General features: G+C 61.1%; 1 protein-coding gene across 1 annotated transcript in view; it reads left to right on the top strand.

Annotated features, from left to right (window-relative positions):
- The first annotated feature begins 4,870 nt into the window (after positions 1–4,870).
- The window catches only part of GRIN2C (glutamate ionotropic receptor NMDA type subunit 2C), a 12,767-nt gene continuing 1,622 nt past the window's right edge, over positions 4,871–16,015 (top strand). The window contains exons 1-12 of the mRNA XM_040244500.1: positions 4,871–6,551; positions 8,632–9,230; positions 9,565–9,679; positions 10,651–10,862; positions 11,010–11,175; positions 11,465–11,618; positions 11,912–12,037; positions 12,394–12,623; positions 12,992–13,152; positions 13,641–13,828; positions 14,886–15,118; positions 15,698–15,990. Of these exons, the coding sequence (XP_040100434.1) occupies positions 6,036–6,551; positions 8,632–9,230; positions 9,565–9,679; positions 10,651–10,862; positions 11,010–11,175; positions 11,465–11,618; positions 11,912–12,037; positions 12,394–12,623; positions 12,992–13,152; positions 13,641–13,828; positions 14,886–15,118; positions 15,698–15,990 (2,993 nt within the window). The 5' untranslated portion in view covers positions 4,871–6,035. The remainder of the gene's footprint in view (positions 6,552–8,631; positions 9,231–9,564; positions 9,680–10,650; positions 10,863–11,009; positions 11,176–11,464; positions 11,619–11,911; positions 12,038–12,393; positions 12,624–12,991; positions 13,153–13,640; positions 13,829–14,885; positions 15,119–15,697; positions 15,991–16,015) is intronic.

Raw genomic sequence — 16,015 nt, 5'->3', positions numbered from 1 at the left:
CCCCCCCCCCCCCCCCCCCCCCCGGGCCGCTTGGCCTGCGTGTCCCTGTGGCCCCTCGGACTGGCCCGGGTCCCCCGCTCTCTCATTCCCAACGCCTCCCCGCCTTGTTGCTTTCCAGCTGGATAGACAGGTCTTTGAAAAATAGCACCCCGGTGTCCCTAGCGTGTTTATCATCTTTTTACCAGCCCCCCAAGCTGCCGGCCTCACTTTACAGACTGGGGGTGAATCCGAAATTAACCAGCCCAAGGTCACACACCCAGTGAGCCTGGGGCTCGAACCCAGGGCTGCCGGCAGCCTGTTTTCTCCGAGTCCGTGGGGTCTGGGGACACGGGGAGAAGGGACACGCCGGCGGGGTGGGCCGTCCGGGGCGGGGCGGAGGCGGCAGGCCCCGGTGGGGCGGGCCCGCGCGGGTGGCGGCGGCGGCGGCCAGCGCTCCGACACAGCCGGCTAGCGAGCCCCGGGAGCCGGAGGCGCGGCGCGCCGCCCAGCCCGGGACGGAACCCGGCGCCGAGTGGGCCACGGGAGGGGCGCGGGGGCGGGCCCGGCCCTAGGCCGGCAGGCCGCGCCACGGGCACCGGCCCCGTAGGCGCCCCTGCCCAGGCGCCCGCCAAGCTAGGACAGAGCGCGCCAGCGCGCGGAGCCGAGTCGCCGGGACTCGCACCGCGCGTGAGGCAGCCGGCGCGGGCTCTGGGCGGCGGGCGCAGCGCCCTTTCCCCCCGGTGAGTGGCGGGCGGCGAGCGGGGGGCGCCAACTTCGCTGCCAACTTGGGGCTGGGCTCCGGCGCCTCGCGGGGAAGGACGGCGGGGACAGACGCGGGGCACCGGGGAGAGTCTGGCGGGCGCTCGGAGCCCGAGGCGGGTGGAGCCGGGGGTCCGGGACCTGGGGCACCCGGCCTGGGGGTTCAGACTCAGGCGGGCGGGGACGAGGTGTGGGAGAGAGGCCGAGGTGCCAGGCGCGCGCGGCGGACGCGAGGGAAGGACGCGGGCGAGGCGCCCAAGACGTTCGTCTCCCGGGTCACCGAGCCCTCCGGCCCCCTTTTTCGCCAGGCGCCGCGGCACCGCTGGGGAGGGGGCGGTGCGGGGACGCAGGAGTCGGGGCTAGGAGCCCCGCAACTGTTGCTGCGGGAAGCGGGGCGGGGCTTGGGGAGCTGGAGCTGTGGCTGAGCTGAGGCCAGAGCGAAGGGGGCTGGAGAGGGCGCGGAGTAGAGGACCAAAGGGGCTGTCGGTGGCTCCAGCAGCCGGCCGCCTGCTCCCGGGAGGTCGGCCGAGGATCTGCCCTCGCAGTCCCGCCCCGTCACCGGCTGTGAGCACCGACCCCCGACCCCCACCCCCAGGTCCTCCCCTTCCAGCTTTTTCTTCGGTGCAACCTCCCTCCTCTGACCTCAGGGAACCAGCGTGGGCTTTACGGAGTGGTGGGATCTCCCCAAACGCTGGCCCCGCGCCTGGCGGACCCAGTCAGGCTCGAGGCTGGGAGACGAAGGGTGGGCTAAAAAGACCTGGGAGGGTCGAGAGCCCTCCACCCCGGTGCACCCCGGTGCGCTGGGCCTTGGCGGCCGCACCAGCGCGTTGCTCTGGTTTCCCCGGGCTTCGACCAGGATCCCCGACGGCGGGGAAGGGGAGCCGCAAGCCTCCTGCTGCAGAAAGTGGTTCACGCCTAGGCCTAGGCGGGCAGGGCCAGGGCCATGAGAAGGTAAAGTCACCCAGCGACCAGAGCATCCCCAAGGGTGCATCCCACGAGCTATGGAAAGGTCCTGCCGGGTGAGCGAAGGGGGAATTCCTGCCGGGCCCTGCCGCTCACCCTACTGGTCCTAGCCCTGCTGCCCCGGAGGGACTTCGGGCTTGGTCCCCCCAGCCCTCCAAAGCTCACCGCCCTGGCTTCATCCCCGAAATTGAGGAAGGGAATTTGCGGGGTGGGGATGGCCTCCTGTGTCTCAGAGCCCGTCTAGTTTCTGGCTGCGCCAGTCAGCTTCCAAGCTGTTCCTAAACGCGGTACGAGGAATTCGAATACTAACGTGAAAGGGGCCGAGTAGACCTGGAACCTGATTCCCGAATTTGCCCTAGGGCAGGATTGAGCTGGTACGGCGCCCACACCTGCTCACCTGGCCCCACTTGCCAGGTGAGCTTGGCGCTCCCCACCCGCGGGGCTTGGGGCACGATCCAGCTTGGGGCCAGCGGGGATCGGGACCTAGGAGCCGGGGAGGTCCGCAGAGGGCACCGGCGAGGCGGGGGGCGCGGGGTGCGTGGTGCCCAGTTTGGCCGCCAGGAGGCGTGGCGCGGGTCCCGGCGTCCGGAGCCGCTGCCGCCGCATCGCAAGTGTCCTTGAGCCGCGGGTGACGGTGGCTCTCGCCGCTCGCGCCCCCTTCTCCCGCGGGGGGAGCCTGATGCCACGTTCCCTATGAATTATTTATCGCTGGCCTAAAAATACCCCGAACTTCACAGCCCGAGTGTAAGAGATTCCCCTGGGGGTCCGAGTGGAATCAACGGCGAGGGTAGGGGGTGGGGAGAGTTAGTCTTGCAGGAGGGAGACCTCGGTGTCCGCGACAGTGGGGGCAAGGTGGAGGGGTGGTCTTCTCCCCTGGCGTCCGGGTTCTCCTCTGGCACTCGGCAGAAGGGAGGCAGGGAAACCCGACGGCAGAGCCGAGGTCGCTCACCCAGTGGGCGCGAATCCAGACGGGCCGCGCAGCTGGGGTCCCTAGGCTCCTCCGGGAAGCAGCGCGGTTGGTGGGTGGGGCTGACTCCGGGGACCCAGGCACCCGGCCTGGGGTGGGGACGGCCCTCAGATGTCTGGCGTGGGAGAGTGTGTGCACGTCTGTGTGCGGGGAGGCTGTCTGGGATTGGGGGAGCAGAGGAAGAGAGAGAAGAGCTCTAAGCAGGCGGAGGTGTTCCGGCCGTTCAAGGTGATGCTGAGTGTCTCAGAAGACCGACCATTGCCTCCCTCCCCCGGGCTTTTTTTGGGGGGTCCGAGTGTTCATTAAATATTAACAGTCCCTTTGCGAAAGGTGTGGACCCGCAAGTGGGTGGGCAGAGGTCTGGAAAGCAACAGTCCAGCGGCCGAGGTGGGGGCATCCTGAAGTGGGCACGTTCCCGCCACAGGGTGTAGTGACAGGAGCCATCCCAGAAGCATAGCCGGAGCTCCCCAACTGGAGGTGGTGGTGAGGAAGGGCAGCTGGCTTGGGACCAGACCCAGACCCTCTGTGTCCCCACCTGTTCGTCGGCAGCTGCGAGGTACTGAGGCAGGGGCTCTGTGGAAGAGGGATTTACCTGGGGCTCTGAAAGTTCTGGAGTTTGTCGTGTAGACGAGAGAGGCAAAGGGAAGAGGCCATTGCAGCCAGAGGGAGCAAGCCTGGAGGTGAGGGCAGTGGGGGCCGACCGGCCCCCAGACTGAAGGGAGGAGGAGGCCCACGGAGGGGAGGGCGGTCAGGGTGTGTTGGGCTCTGTCCGTGGGACCAGGGTGTCCGGGCTTCACGTGTGGGCACCAGGGAGCAGCTGTGCTGTCTGAGGAGGGGTGCAGCAGCCAGAGGACTCTTTTTGGCCAGGGGGGCAGGTAGGGGGTGGCTGGATGGGAGGTGGAGAGGTGGGAGGCCAGGGGGAGACACCTGGGAGATGGAGTCAGGCTGGGGCTCAGGTCTGACCTTCCTGACTTGCTGGGGAGGCTGGATGCTCCGTGGTGGTGAGACTGTGGAGCCTGAGACTCTTGGAATCTGCCCATTGCTCTTTTTAAAAAAAATGTTTCTTAAATTTATTTTTAATTAGGAGATAATTCTTTACAATGTTGTGTTAGTTTCTGCTGTACTCTGAAGGGAATCAGCCATGCATGTGAGCTCAGCTGCTCAGTTGTGTCTGGCTCTTTGTGACCCCATGGACTGTAGCCCACCAGGCTCCTCTGGCCATGGGATTCTCTAGGCAAGAATACTGGAGTGAGTTGTCATTTCCTCCTCCAAGGGATCTCCCTGACCTAGAGATCAAACCCATGTCTCTCGTGTCTCCTGCACTGGCAGGCAGATTCTTGACCACTGTGCCAACTGGGAAGCCTTTCCCATTGCTCTCTGAAGCTTGGGGACTGCCTTGACTGGGGTCCCTCCATCCACAGGCATTGTGTGGTCACTCCTGGGGAGAGGCAAGACCTGGCCCAGCTTCCTCTCCTCGCTAGTTCCAGCCCTGGAGGACACCTTCCCATCTGAGAGAGTCTCTGGGGGCGGTGCCCCCTCGGAGCAGAGGGAGGACCTGGGTCCTTCATCTACAGTCACGTGGCTGGAAAGAAACAAAATGAGAGCCACATGTAGGCACATTAGAAAAAAGGAAAAAGAAGTGAAATTAATTCTAACACTATATTGTGTCTGAATCAATGTATCTAAAATATTCCTTCAACATGTGATCAATATAAAAATATTAATGAGATATTTTCTTTTTATAATAAGGAATTTTTGTTATCCCATGTGTATTTTACACCTACGGCATACCTCCGTGGGGATGAGCCTCATTTAAGGGCCTGATAATCACACATGACTGGTGCCTGCTATATTTGACAGCACAGGTCCGGAACTCGGAGCTGGGAGGCAGAAGTAGGGGAGGCTTCAGGCTTCCCAGGGATGGGCAGCTGAGCACAGAGAGCTTGCAGGAGGAGAAAGGAGCGTGACAGTGTCCTTTGCTGGTGTGGTTAGAAATCTCTGATTGAAGGTAGCAGTGAACACGGTGGGCTTATGTCCCTACCCTAGAATCACACTGACATTCATTTTATTTATTTATTCGGCTGTGCTGGGTCTTAGTTGTGACACTTGGGGTCTTTGATCTTTGTTGCAGCATTCAGGATCTTTAGTTGCTGCATGCGAACTCCTAGTCGTGGCATGTGGGATCTAGTTCCCCAACCAGGGATCGAACGCAGGCCCCCTACATTGGGAGCGTAGAGTCTTAGCTACTGGACCACAAGGGAAGTCCCTCTGGGCCGACATTCTCAGTGTACTGGGAAACCCTACACAGGGGGAGATTTCAAGGGCACAAAAGCAAGTACAGTATTCCCTTCCCTGCCAAAAATCCTGTCTTCTCATTCTGAAATGAAACCTGGCCCAGCCCGGTCACCCTTTGGCCCTCTCCCGTTCAGAAGTTTCATCGGGGAAGTGATGGAAATGGAAAGGGTGGCAAAGCTGTGGCTGACAGCCAGCTGGGAGGGAGAGCTGCCTCGCTGGGCACCACTCACCAGTGTGGCTGTTGGTCCCAACCCAAAGCAGTGATGCTTGTTTCACGAGGATACACATCAGGCCCTTGGGATAGGTTTAAAAAACCCCTCACACCAGCGACGGCCCAGGGAGGCAACTCACATGTAAGATACTATGGGGATTGCAGGTGACCCCAAGCCCTGAAAAACTGAGTGGGGTCACACTCCTGCTTCGGAAGAGCTGCTACTAATTGAGGCCATGGAGGGAAGGGTAGGGATGTCTAGAGCCCAGGAGGAGGGGGCTTTGTGCCAGGCAGGGTTACACAGAGCAGGGTCCTCAGGGATGTTAGATTCAATTTAGGATGCAGAATGTGTGTGTGTGTGTGTGTGTTTCAAGAGCTGCCTTCCGTCACCTGGCTATGGAGCTGTCACCTAGAAAATAAGGATGCTGATAACAGTGGGTAGCCCTCTCACTGCTGTGAAGTAGTCTTGTGATTATTGCCGGCAAGAAATCATGGCTCAGAGAGGCCAAGCAACTTCCCCAAGATCACACAGTCAGTGAGTGGCAGAACTGGGACTTGAACTCAGGTCTCCTTGACTCAAATCCATGCACTTGGTAACAGATTAGCATTTGATGTGTACCTCCCTGGGGCAGACCCCAGATAGATAAGTTTCAAAGGTCTGGCCTTTCTAGCCAAGCATGCTGTTCAACAGCTGAAGGGAAGTCATGAATACCTGTCCAGGCCACATTCTGCCCAGACCCCAGTCTCCAGGCTGCACGTGGACCCTCAGCTAACCTCTCTGCCTCTTTCTCTGTGTCTGTTTGTATCTGTCTGCCTCTCTCTGTGGAGGGAGGCTCCTCCCTCTTCTCTTTCATCTTCTGAATGTCTGTCCCTCTGACTCTGGCTTTCGCCTCCTCTCTGTCCTTCTTGTGTTTTCTCCACACCTCTGTCTCCCTGCCTGTACCTTCCCTGCTCTCTCCACAGGACTCTCTGGTGGACATGGGGGTGGCCCTGGGCCCGGCCCTGCTGCTTACCTCACTCCTCGGGGCCTGGGCAGGGCTGGGCCCTGGGCAGGGAGAGCAGACTGTGACGGTGGCCGTGGTGTTTGGCAGCTCGGGGTCCCCGCAGGCCCAGGCCCGTACCCGCCTCACCCCCCAGAGCTTCCTGGACTTACCCCTGGAGATCCAGCCGCTGACCGTGGGCGTCAACAACACCAACCCCAGCAGTCTCCTCACCCAGATCTGTGGGCTCCTGGGGGCTGCCCGGGTCCATGGCATCGTCTTTGAGGACAACGTGGGCACCGAGGCCGTGGCCCAGATTCTGGACTTCATCTCCTCCCAGACCCATGTGCCAATCCTCAGCATCAGTGGGGGCTCTGCTGTGGTCCTCACCCCCAAGGTGCCCGTTCAAAGTCATGTCTTCTCATGCTTTGAGCTTGGAGCCAGGCTGGGGCTGGGAGTGTGGGCTGAGTCTGGGACAGGGAGATGCTTGGGTCCTGGGAAGGTGGGATTGGGTGGGCCCAGCAAGGATGTTGGGACTGAGAGAGACATGGGTGAGGGAGGGGAAGGCTGTGGGAATGATGATTCTATGTTCTGGAAGATAAACTTTCTGAGCTGCTTTCACATTTGTGACTGGATGAGGGGTAGGCAGATGGAAAACCCACCTCTGGTTCTGAGACAGCCCTGGCTCGCCTTCTCCCTATTTTTCTGACCTTCCTTGGTCAGGCTCCAGACCTCAGCTCGAAGGGCCAGGCTGGGCATGGGATCTGAAGTAGCTGGCCTGCAGGCTAGACCTTGTGGGGTCTCACTGTCTGAGACCTGGGGGAGGCAAGCCCTCGCTGTCTGTCTTGGGGGAAGAGAGTTCTAAACACACGTTCACCTGCAGTCGCAGCTGGGATCAGCATCTGGAAGAACACACGGGATGCCACATGGGAGTTCAATAGGGCACTTCTGGGTCCGGGGCTGGTCAGAGACGAAGGTCTCTTAAGAAGTGACACCTAAACCGAGACCTGGAGGACGAGGGGGGGTTGACAAGTAGTGTGTGTGGAGTGGGGTGGAGCGGGAGTGAGAGTCCTAGGCCAAGGCAGCAGCTCCAGGCAGTTCACAGCAGTGCAGCTGCTCGGAGGCGAGAAGGAGCAGAGTGTTTAAGGAACAAGAGAAGCCTGGGGAGGGAGGTGAGGTCCCGACTACGTGGAGAGACATTTGGGTTTCAACCTAAGAAAGCGAGGAGCTGAAGGTGTTGAGGGGAGAGACTGATCTATTTGCCCGTCTTTTATGCTTATATTTTTATTATGAGGAATTTTGAGCATACATAAAAGTAGAGTTTAATGATCCCAGGTAACCCCTATCCCACCCAGGCCGACCATGTCTTATCCTTACCCCCACTCACTTTCCCTTCTTCTGTATTATTTTGAAGCAAAACCCAGATGCAATATTTATCTCATCCATAAATACCTTAGTACACAACTCTAGACGATAGGACTTTACAAAATAATAAAACCATCATACATCATCCCATCTAAAAAACAATAAAAATCCCTTAACAGCAAAACACATCCAGGCAGTGTTCAAATCTTCCCCCATTGTCTCGTAAACGTCATAAACGGGTATGGTAAAATCTGTTGACTTGAAGCAGGAGCCAAACTAGCGTCCCGCGTGGCGATTGGTTGGTGCGACTTTCGAGTCCCCATCTCAAGTCTTCTCTCCCATCTCTCTCTCTTTTCCTTGTAAATTTGTTTGTTGAAGGAACTGGTTTGCTTGTCTTATAGGGTTTTCATGGAGTTGCTTTTTTAAAAGATTGGGACAGTCGCAGTGTGGTGAAGTCGTGGTGGGGTGGAGTGGCAGCAGGGGGCTCACAGCTTGGAGAGGACTGCCCTAGTCCAGGCTAGATTTGGTAGGTCCAGGGCGCTTTGTGGTGGCCAACGCAGGGGAGAGGAGGAACTTTCTCATCGCCAGGGCTCCGTAGAGGATGGAGCTTTCCCAGTTGCCTCTGGGCTTGACATTATCTCTCAGCACGCGTGACTCTCCACTCTCACAGTGCGGTAGAAAAATACAGACGCCCAGTGTACCGTTTCTGAGAGGCCCATTCAGCTGGCCGGGACTGGTGGGCTCAAGAGTCATTGAAGCGTTTGTTGAAATACAGATCCCTGGGCGCCATCCTTAGAGAATCTGACCTAGCAGATGTGCATTGCCCCAGAGAATTTACATTTCCTACAAGCGCCCAGGTGACGCTGCTGCTGCCAGTCTGCGGTCCAGACTTGATCAGGCAGCAAGCTTTAAAAAATGATCTCCAGGAGATTTTCATGGGCAGCAGGGGCTGGGAACCACGCGCGGGACCGGGGGGAGGGATGAAGGGCATAGCAGGAACAGGGGCCCCCGGGACGCCCAGCGTCTTCCGATGCCGAGACGCGGGGTGGGGTTAACCAAGGGGCGGGGCATGACGGCCACGCCCCCGCTCAAGCCCCGCCCCCGCCCCGCAGGAGTCGGGCTCTGCCTTCCTGCAGCTGGGCGTGTCCCTGGAGCAGCAGCTGCAGGTGCTGTTCAAGGTGCTGGAGGAGTATGATTGGAGCGCCTTCGCCGTGATCACCAGCCTGCACCCCGGCCACGCTCTCTTCCTTGAGGGCGTGCGCGCCGTCACCGACGCCAGCTACCTGAGCTGGCGGCTGCTGGACGTGCTGACGCTGGAGCTGGGCCCCGGCGGGGCGCGCCAGCACACCCAGCGCCTGCTGCGCCAGCTCGACGCCCCGGTGCTGGTGGCCTACTGCTCGCGCGAGGAAGCCGAGGTGCTCTTCGCCGAGGCGGCGCAGGCTGGCCTGGTGGGACCCGGGCACGTGTGGCTGGTGCCCAGCCTGGCGCTGGGCAGCACCGACACGCCCCCTGCCGCCTTCCCCGTGGGCCTCATCAGCGTCGTCACCGAGAGCTGGCGCCTCAGCCTGCGCCAGAAGGTCCGAGACGGCGTGGCCATCCTGGCCCTGGGCGCCCATGGCTACCGGCGCCAGCATGGTGCCCTGCCCGCCCCAGCTGCGGACTGCCACGCCCACCCTGGGCCCCTCAGCCCTGCCCGGGAGGCCTTCTACAGGTAGGCACCTGCCCAGGACATGGGTGTGAGGTGGGTGCTTCAAGGCCTATGGTGGCAGGGAGTTTGGGCTTGCCTGTGACACCTCCCACTAGCTGCGTGACCTGAGGTCGAGTGAGCTCACCTCCCTGGGCCTTAGTTTCTTCATCTGAGAAAAGAGCGGGGTGTGAGAGTGTAGTGAGGACCTTGGGGGTCAACGTAAGGAGACAGAGCAGGAAATACACAAACGCTGCCTGCTGGGGGTGGTGATGAGGCAGGAGGCGGGGGAGAGTGCGTCCGGGTCTGGGCTGGGCTGCAGGCAGGGCTCAGGGGACACTGGCTTCTCCCCTCCTCGCAGGCACCTACTGAATGTCACCTGGGAGGGCCGGGACTTTTCCTTCAGCCCTGGTGGGTACCTGGTCCAGCCCACCATGGTGGTGATTGCCCTCAACCGGCACCGCCTTTGGGAGATGGTGAGAAGGGGGTGAGCCCAGGGGCCCTCCATATTCTTTCATTGTGTCCCCCCCTCCTTGCCCCACAGCTGAGCAGAGAGTCCCATCTGCCCCTTATCCGGCCCCTCGTCCTTCAGGTCTCAGCTGAAACATCTCCACTGAGAAGCCTTCCAGGTCCCCCAGGGTGGGTTAGGCACCTCTGCTCTGGGCTCCCACACCACCCCGGCCTCCTGCTACTATAGAACTTATTAAGCACTCTTATTGCACAGTCCTGCCCTTGGAGGAGTAACTCACAGCTGTGTTGGCTAAATGGATGGAAACAAATAGACTTTGGGGAGATCTTTGCTTATGAAAGAAGGTTTGCAAAGCATTATGGGAGTAGAGAGGAGGGGCAGAAATTGATTCTGCCTTCAAAGGAGGAAACTGGAGAAGTCTTCTCAGAAGTTGGAACATTTGGTCTGGGCTATAGACAGTTGAGTAGGAGCCCACCCAGAAGGGATGCTAGTCTCATATAGACCAAGGGAAAGAAGGATGTGGAGCATTTTTAATCGATGTGTTCAGGGGTGTGGAGATTGGGGAAGAAGGATGGGGTGATGGAGAGAAGTTGAAGCTAAGTGTGAAGGGTATTGAGTGCTGGGCTAAGGACTTTGTGTGAGGGTCCTGGGAATGAGTGTGGAGAGACAGGCTCAGGTCTGGGCTTTAGGAAGACTCCCTGGGCTAGCAGCAGTGTGGAAGCTGGACTGGAGAGTGTGGGGAACAGAGGCCGCGGAGGCTGCAGGGAAGACTTCCCTTCTGGGCGTGCCCAGCCCTTTTCCCTGACTCTCCTGTTCTCCAAACTGTCTCACCCCAGGCCCTGCTCTGGCCTGTCCCATGTGATCCTAGGAGTGGTGGGGGGATTCTTGGTCCTGGCATGCCCCCCTACAGAAGCCATACCTACAGGATGGGCGTAGTAGGGCTGAAGGTCCCAGGCTGAGGCCGGTCACCCTCTGCAGGTGGGGCGCTGGGACCACGGCGTCCTGCACATGAAGTACCCCGTGTGGCCTCGCTACAGCGCCTCCCTGCAGCCCGTGGTGGACAGCCGGCACCTGACGGTGGCCACGCTGGAGGAGCGACCCTTTGTCATCGTGGAGAGCCCCGACCCCGGCACAGGCGGCTGCGTGCCCAACACTGTGCCCTGCCGCCGGCAGAGCAACCACACCTTCAGGTCCGCCAGAACACGGGGGTGGGCGGGGCGGTGTGAGCTGAGTGACGGCGGGCGAGTGTGTGTCTAATGCTCGGGAATGGGGGCAGGGTCTGCACGCCAGGCTGAGAGAGCCGCTGGCTCTGACCCCAGTGGTCTTCTTGGCGGCAGCAGCGGTGATGCGGCCCCCTACACCAAGCTTTGCTGTAAGGGCTTCTGCATCGACATCCTCAAGAAGTTGGCCAAGGTGGTCAAGTTCTCCTATGACCTGTACCTGGTGACCAACGGCAAGCATGGCAAGAGGGTGCGCGGTGTGTGGAACGGAATGATCGGGGAGGTAGGCCCGCCCCCAGGCTGCCCGAGCCCACCTGCCTGCCTCTGCCCTCACCGCCCCGACATCCGTCAGCCTCCCCCAAGATGGTCCCTTAGGTGTTTCCTCCTGTGCTGGGGCTCCGCCGGAGTGAGTCCCAGGCCCAGTTCCCACGGGTCTCCGAGCTGGCACGGGGACTGTATTGACACCAGTGATGACTCCGAGGGTGGAGCTCTGAGGACTCAGGTGGAGGGTGCTGGCAGGGGTGCCAGGAGGGGAGCGGGAGCCCCTCCTCCGATCTGGGCCTGACCCTCAGGTGTACTACAAGCGGGCGGACATGGCCATCGGCTCCCTCACCATCAACGAGGAGCGCTCCGAGATTGTGGACTTCTCCGTGCCCTTCGTGGAGACGGGCATCAGCGTGATGGTGGCCCGCAGCAACGGCACCGTCTCCCCCTCGGCCTTCCTGGGTGCGGCTTGGGGTGGTAAGGGTGGTGCGGAGGGACCCCCAAGTGGATGTGTGGAGCCTGGGGTGGGCCCTTGGAGGGCAAGCACTGGGTGATAGGACCCTGTCCCAGAGCAGATGGAGAGGGGAGACCAAGGCTTGCTGGGGAGCCTGGTCTCCCTAGGAGGGGGCGTCTCCCCTGGGGCTCCGCTGCTCTGAGAGTCAGAGACCCCTCTGCTCCGTCCAAGGGGCTGGTGAGCACGTGGACCCACCTGCCTGCACCCAGGCCTCCTCTGAGCCACCTCCCTCTGTTCCCAGAGCCCTACAGCCCTGCCGTGTGGGTCATGATGTTCGTCATGTGCCTTGCGGTCGTGGCCATCACTGTCTTCGTGTTCGAGTACTTCAGCCCCGTCAGCTACAACCAGAACCTCACCAGCGGCAAGAGTAAGCTCCCACTCGGCCCTGGGAGGAGGGAGCAGGCTTGGAGTTTCCCGGAAGGCTGGGCTCAGGGCTTCGGGTGGAGGGGGTGGGGGAGGTTAGTGAGTGAGAGGATGGGGCAGGGGGGGGGGGGGGGAGCCTTTCAGAGAATATCCCCTAGTGGGGGTTCCTGGCCTTCAGACAACATGCAGGGGACCCATCAGATACATGAGAGGGAGAAGCAAAGTGAGTTGACGTGCTCTGGGGTGGGGAAGGCCAGGGATGGGGTTAGTGGAGACAGGAGCCGTGGACTCAGGTGGGCTGGACCTGATGCCCTCTGTGCCGGGCAAGAGGAACCCCAGCGTCTGCCCTCTCGCCCCCAGGGTCTGGGGGCCCATCCTTCACCATCGGCAAGTCCGTGTGGCTGCTCTGGGCTCTGGTCTTCAACAACTCGGTGCCCATTGAGAACCCCCGGGGCACCACCAGCAAGATCATGGTGCTGGTGTGGGCCTTCTTCGCCGTCATCTTCCTCGCCAGCTACACCGCCAACCTGGCTGCCTTCATGATCCAGGAGCAGTACATCGACACCGTGTCTGGACTCAGCGATAAGAAGGTTCTGGAGCCCCTGCTGTTGGAGGGTGGCGGGGTGGAGGATGCCGCGGGCAGGCAGGGGCAGGCCTTGGGTGGGACGCAGGACAGATGGAGTCAGTGGAATCTGAGCTGGAGGCGGGAGCAGGAAGAAGCCAGGGAGCCTGGGGAGGGGAGAAGTGGCTTAAGCCCACTTAGTACGTCTTGAGTGCGTCTTTCCGTGTCCTGGCCTCCGTGTCCTCATTTGTAAGACACAGGCCTGGCTCAGTCAGTCTCTAAGACGGTTCTGCCATTCCTGTGCGAATCCAGGCTGCAGGGATGGGGTTGGGGGTGTTGGCGCCTGGAAGGTCGGAGGAAGGGTTAGGAATCCCGACAGCTGCCCTCTGCCCGCAGTTCCAGCGGCCACAGGATCAGTACCCGCCCTTCCGCTTTGGCACGGTGCCCAACGGCAGCACAGAGCGGAACATCCGCAGCAACTACCGCGACATGCACACCCACATGGTCAAGTTCAACCAGCGCTCGGTGGAGGACGCACTGACCAGCCTCAAGATGGGGTGGGTCTGCAGTCCTGTACCCACCCTCTGACTGTCTCTACCCACGTGTCTCCCCGAGAGACCCAAGGTGGGGACGGTGAGGCTGGGTTGCCCGGTAGGACTACTGGGGAGGGGCAGAGTGAGTCACAAATGGACACCCACCAGAGCCCAGGGGCACAGCTATGGTACTGACCAGGGTTCAGTCTTGCCCCCAAGTGTTGGTTATGACCTTCTTAGGGTCTTTAGGGGCCCGGAGGGCAGGGAGGGCGTGTCCTCCGGGGGCAGAGAACCCCCCTGGCCTCTCTGAAGAGGAGGGAGGTGGGGTTCCCAAGCCCCAGGCAGGGGTCTTCTTTGCATCCAGGACCCCAGGGAGGAGAAGGCTCTGCCCATCCCCTCTTCCCCTGGGTGGTGGCCCGCGGGCTCTTATGGCCCAGATCCCCGTCAAGCCCCGGGTTCAGTGTCCCGCACCTTGCTTGATTGCCGGCCTGAGGGCTCAGCCTGTCCCCCAGGAAGCTGGACGCTTTCATCTATGACGCCGCTGTCCTCAACTACATGGCGGGCAAGGACGAGGGCTGCAAGCTGGTCACCATCGGCTCTGGCAAGGTCTTTGCCACCACCGGCTATGGCATCGCCATGCAGAAGGACTCCCACTGGAAGCGGGCCATAGACCTGGCGCTCCTACAGTTCCTGGGAGATGGTGGGTGCAGCCTCTGGTGGGGGCCGGGGTGGGTCCCACGTGGATGAGAAAGCCCGTGGCTGGGACAGCTACCTGGTGGCTGGTTAGCATCTCCACTGCTGTTCTCTGAGTGCCCAGCGCCTGTGTGCAGGAAGAGAGGCTCTGGGGGTGGGAGGTTGGCACAGTAGTTGGATGGGGGCATTAGGAACACTGGAGGGAGACTGGGGAGGGATGAGTTGGCCAGGAGGGAGCAGGAAATAGTTGGGGAGTCCTTGAAGGAGGGAGCTCAGGCCACACAGTGGGGGATGGGGTGGGGTGTCTGAACTCCTTTACTTTTTCCCAAGACCCCTCCCCTCCATTTCCATCTTTTTTTTTTTTAACAACAGCTATCTTTTATTTATTGATTTATTTTGGCTGCACCTTGGGACATGTGAGATCTTAGTTCCCTGACTAGGGACTGAACCTGTGCCCCCTGCAGTGGAAGCATGGAGTCCTAAGCACTGGACAGTCAGGGAATTCTCTCCATTTTCATCTTGAGAGGACCTGGGGGTGGTGCCAAGTGCCAGCCTAATCCCAGAGCCCCGGCCCAGGCTGGCCTTGGCACCGAGACCTCACACCCGTGAGTGGCCCAGCTGGGCTGCTCCGAGACCCAGAGAGAGCTTTGAATTTCGAGTCCCAGTTAGATAAACTGGCTTTCCATCAGTGCTGCAGAGTAATGTGAGTGATACCAGTGAAGGTGGTTGCAGCCTCCCCGGGGGCCTAGGTCTTCTGTCTCTGTGTGCCCAGCGCCATGCCTGGCATGCAGGTGATCAATAAGTCTTTGACGAATAAATGATTGATAACGTTTACCCAGTCAACAAGCCTTTCCTGGGCATGTGGGAGGCGAGCGTGTCAGAGGCTGACATTGCCCCCCCCAGCTCCCACTCTGCTCCCCTCCTCCATCCTCCCCTGTAAGGCTGGATCCCTGTCTAGTCCTACAGGTGGGTGGTACCCTGGCCCCAGGCCCCTCCCCACTGCAGGCCTAGGTGAGTGCTGGGAGGGTCCTCCCTGAGCCAGGTGTGCCTCCCCCCGCCCCCAGGGGAGACCCAGAGGCTGGAGACCGTGTGGCTCTCGGGGATCTGCCAGAACGAGAAGAACGAGGTGATGAGCAGCAAGCTGGACATCGACAACATGGCGGGCGTCTTCTACATGCTGCTTGTGGCCATGGGGCTGGCCCTGCTGGTCTTCGCCTGGGAGCACCTGGTCTACTGGAAGCTGCGCCACTCCGTGCCCAACACGTCCCGGCTGGACTTCCTGCTGGCCTTCAGCAGGGTGGGTGCCCACGCCCTAGCCAGGCCCCAGCTGTAGGGGCACCAACCCAGCTGGCCCCTGGCCCTGTTTACAGATGTAAAAACTGAGGTCTGGAGAGGTGGCATGGCCTGCCAGCATCACGCAGCAGATGAGAAGCAGAGCCCTTCTCCAACAGGCAGGGCAGGACTCTGGAGCCAGGCTGACCTGGGTCCGAGTCCTCACTGCCATTTACAAGCTGTGTGAGTTTAGGAGAAGGAGTTCATCTCTTGGCGCCTCAGAGCTCCTCTGTAAATGCTCCCAGTGGGACATAAGAGGCACCTAACATGTTAGGGAGAAGGCAATGGCGACCCACTCCAGTGTTCCTGCCTGGAGAATCCCAGGGACAGGGGAGCCTGGTGGGCTGCCGTCTATGCGGTCGCACAGAGTCAGACACGACTGAAGGGACTTAACAGCAGCAGCTGCAACAAATGTTAGCTTCTTCCTGGGACTGAGAGATGCCTGAGTTGATGGATCCCACCTGGGCGAGGGGCGTGCAGGGTGGGGGCGGTCCGGGAGGGCAGGGCGCGGCTCACGGTGAGTCTGTCCCCTCCCTCCGCCCAGGGCATCTACAGCTGCTTCAGCGGCGTGCAGAGCCTGGCCAGCCCCGCGCGCCCGCCCAGCCCCGACCTCACCGCCGGCTCGGCCCAGGCCAGTGTGCTGAAGATGCTGCAGGCGGCGCGCGACATGGTGACCACGGCAGGGGTGAGCAGTTCCCTGGACCGCGCCACGCGCACCATCGAGAGCTGGGGCGGCGGCCGCCCGGCGCCCCCGCCGCCCGCCTACCCCGGCCCGCGGCCGCCCACCCCGGGTCCTCCCCGCGAGCCGAGCCCCACGGGCTGGAGGCCGCCGGGCGGGGGCCGCGCCGCGCTGGGGCGCAGG

The sequence above is a fragment of the Oryx dammah genome, unplaced genomic scaffold, assembly GCF_014754425.2.
Source record: "Oryx dammah isolate SB20612 unplaced genomic scaffold, SCBI_Odam_1.1 HiC_scaffold_8, whole genome shotgun sequence".
NCBI classification, from domain to species: Eukaryota; Metazoa; Chordata; class Mammalia; order Artiodactyla; family Bovidae; genus Oryx; species Oryx dammah.
The sequence above is the reverse complement of the archived record's forward strand: the minus strand, read 5'-3'. Positions and strand labels throughout refer to the sequence as shown.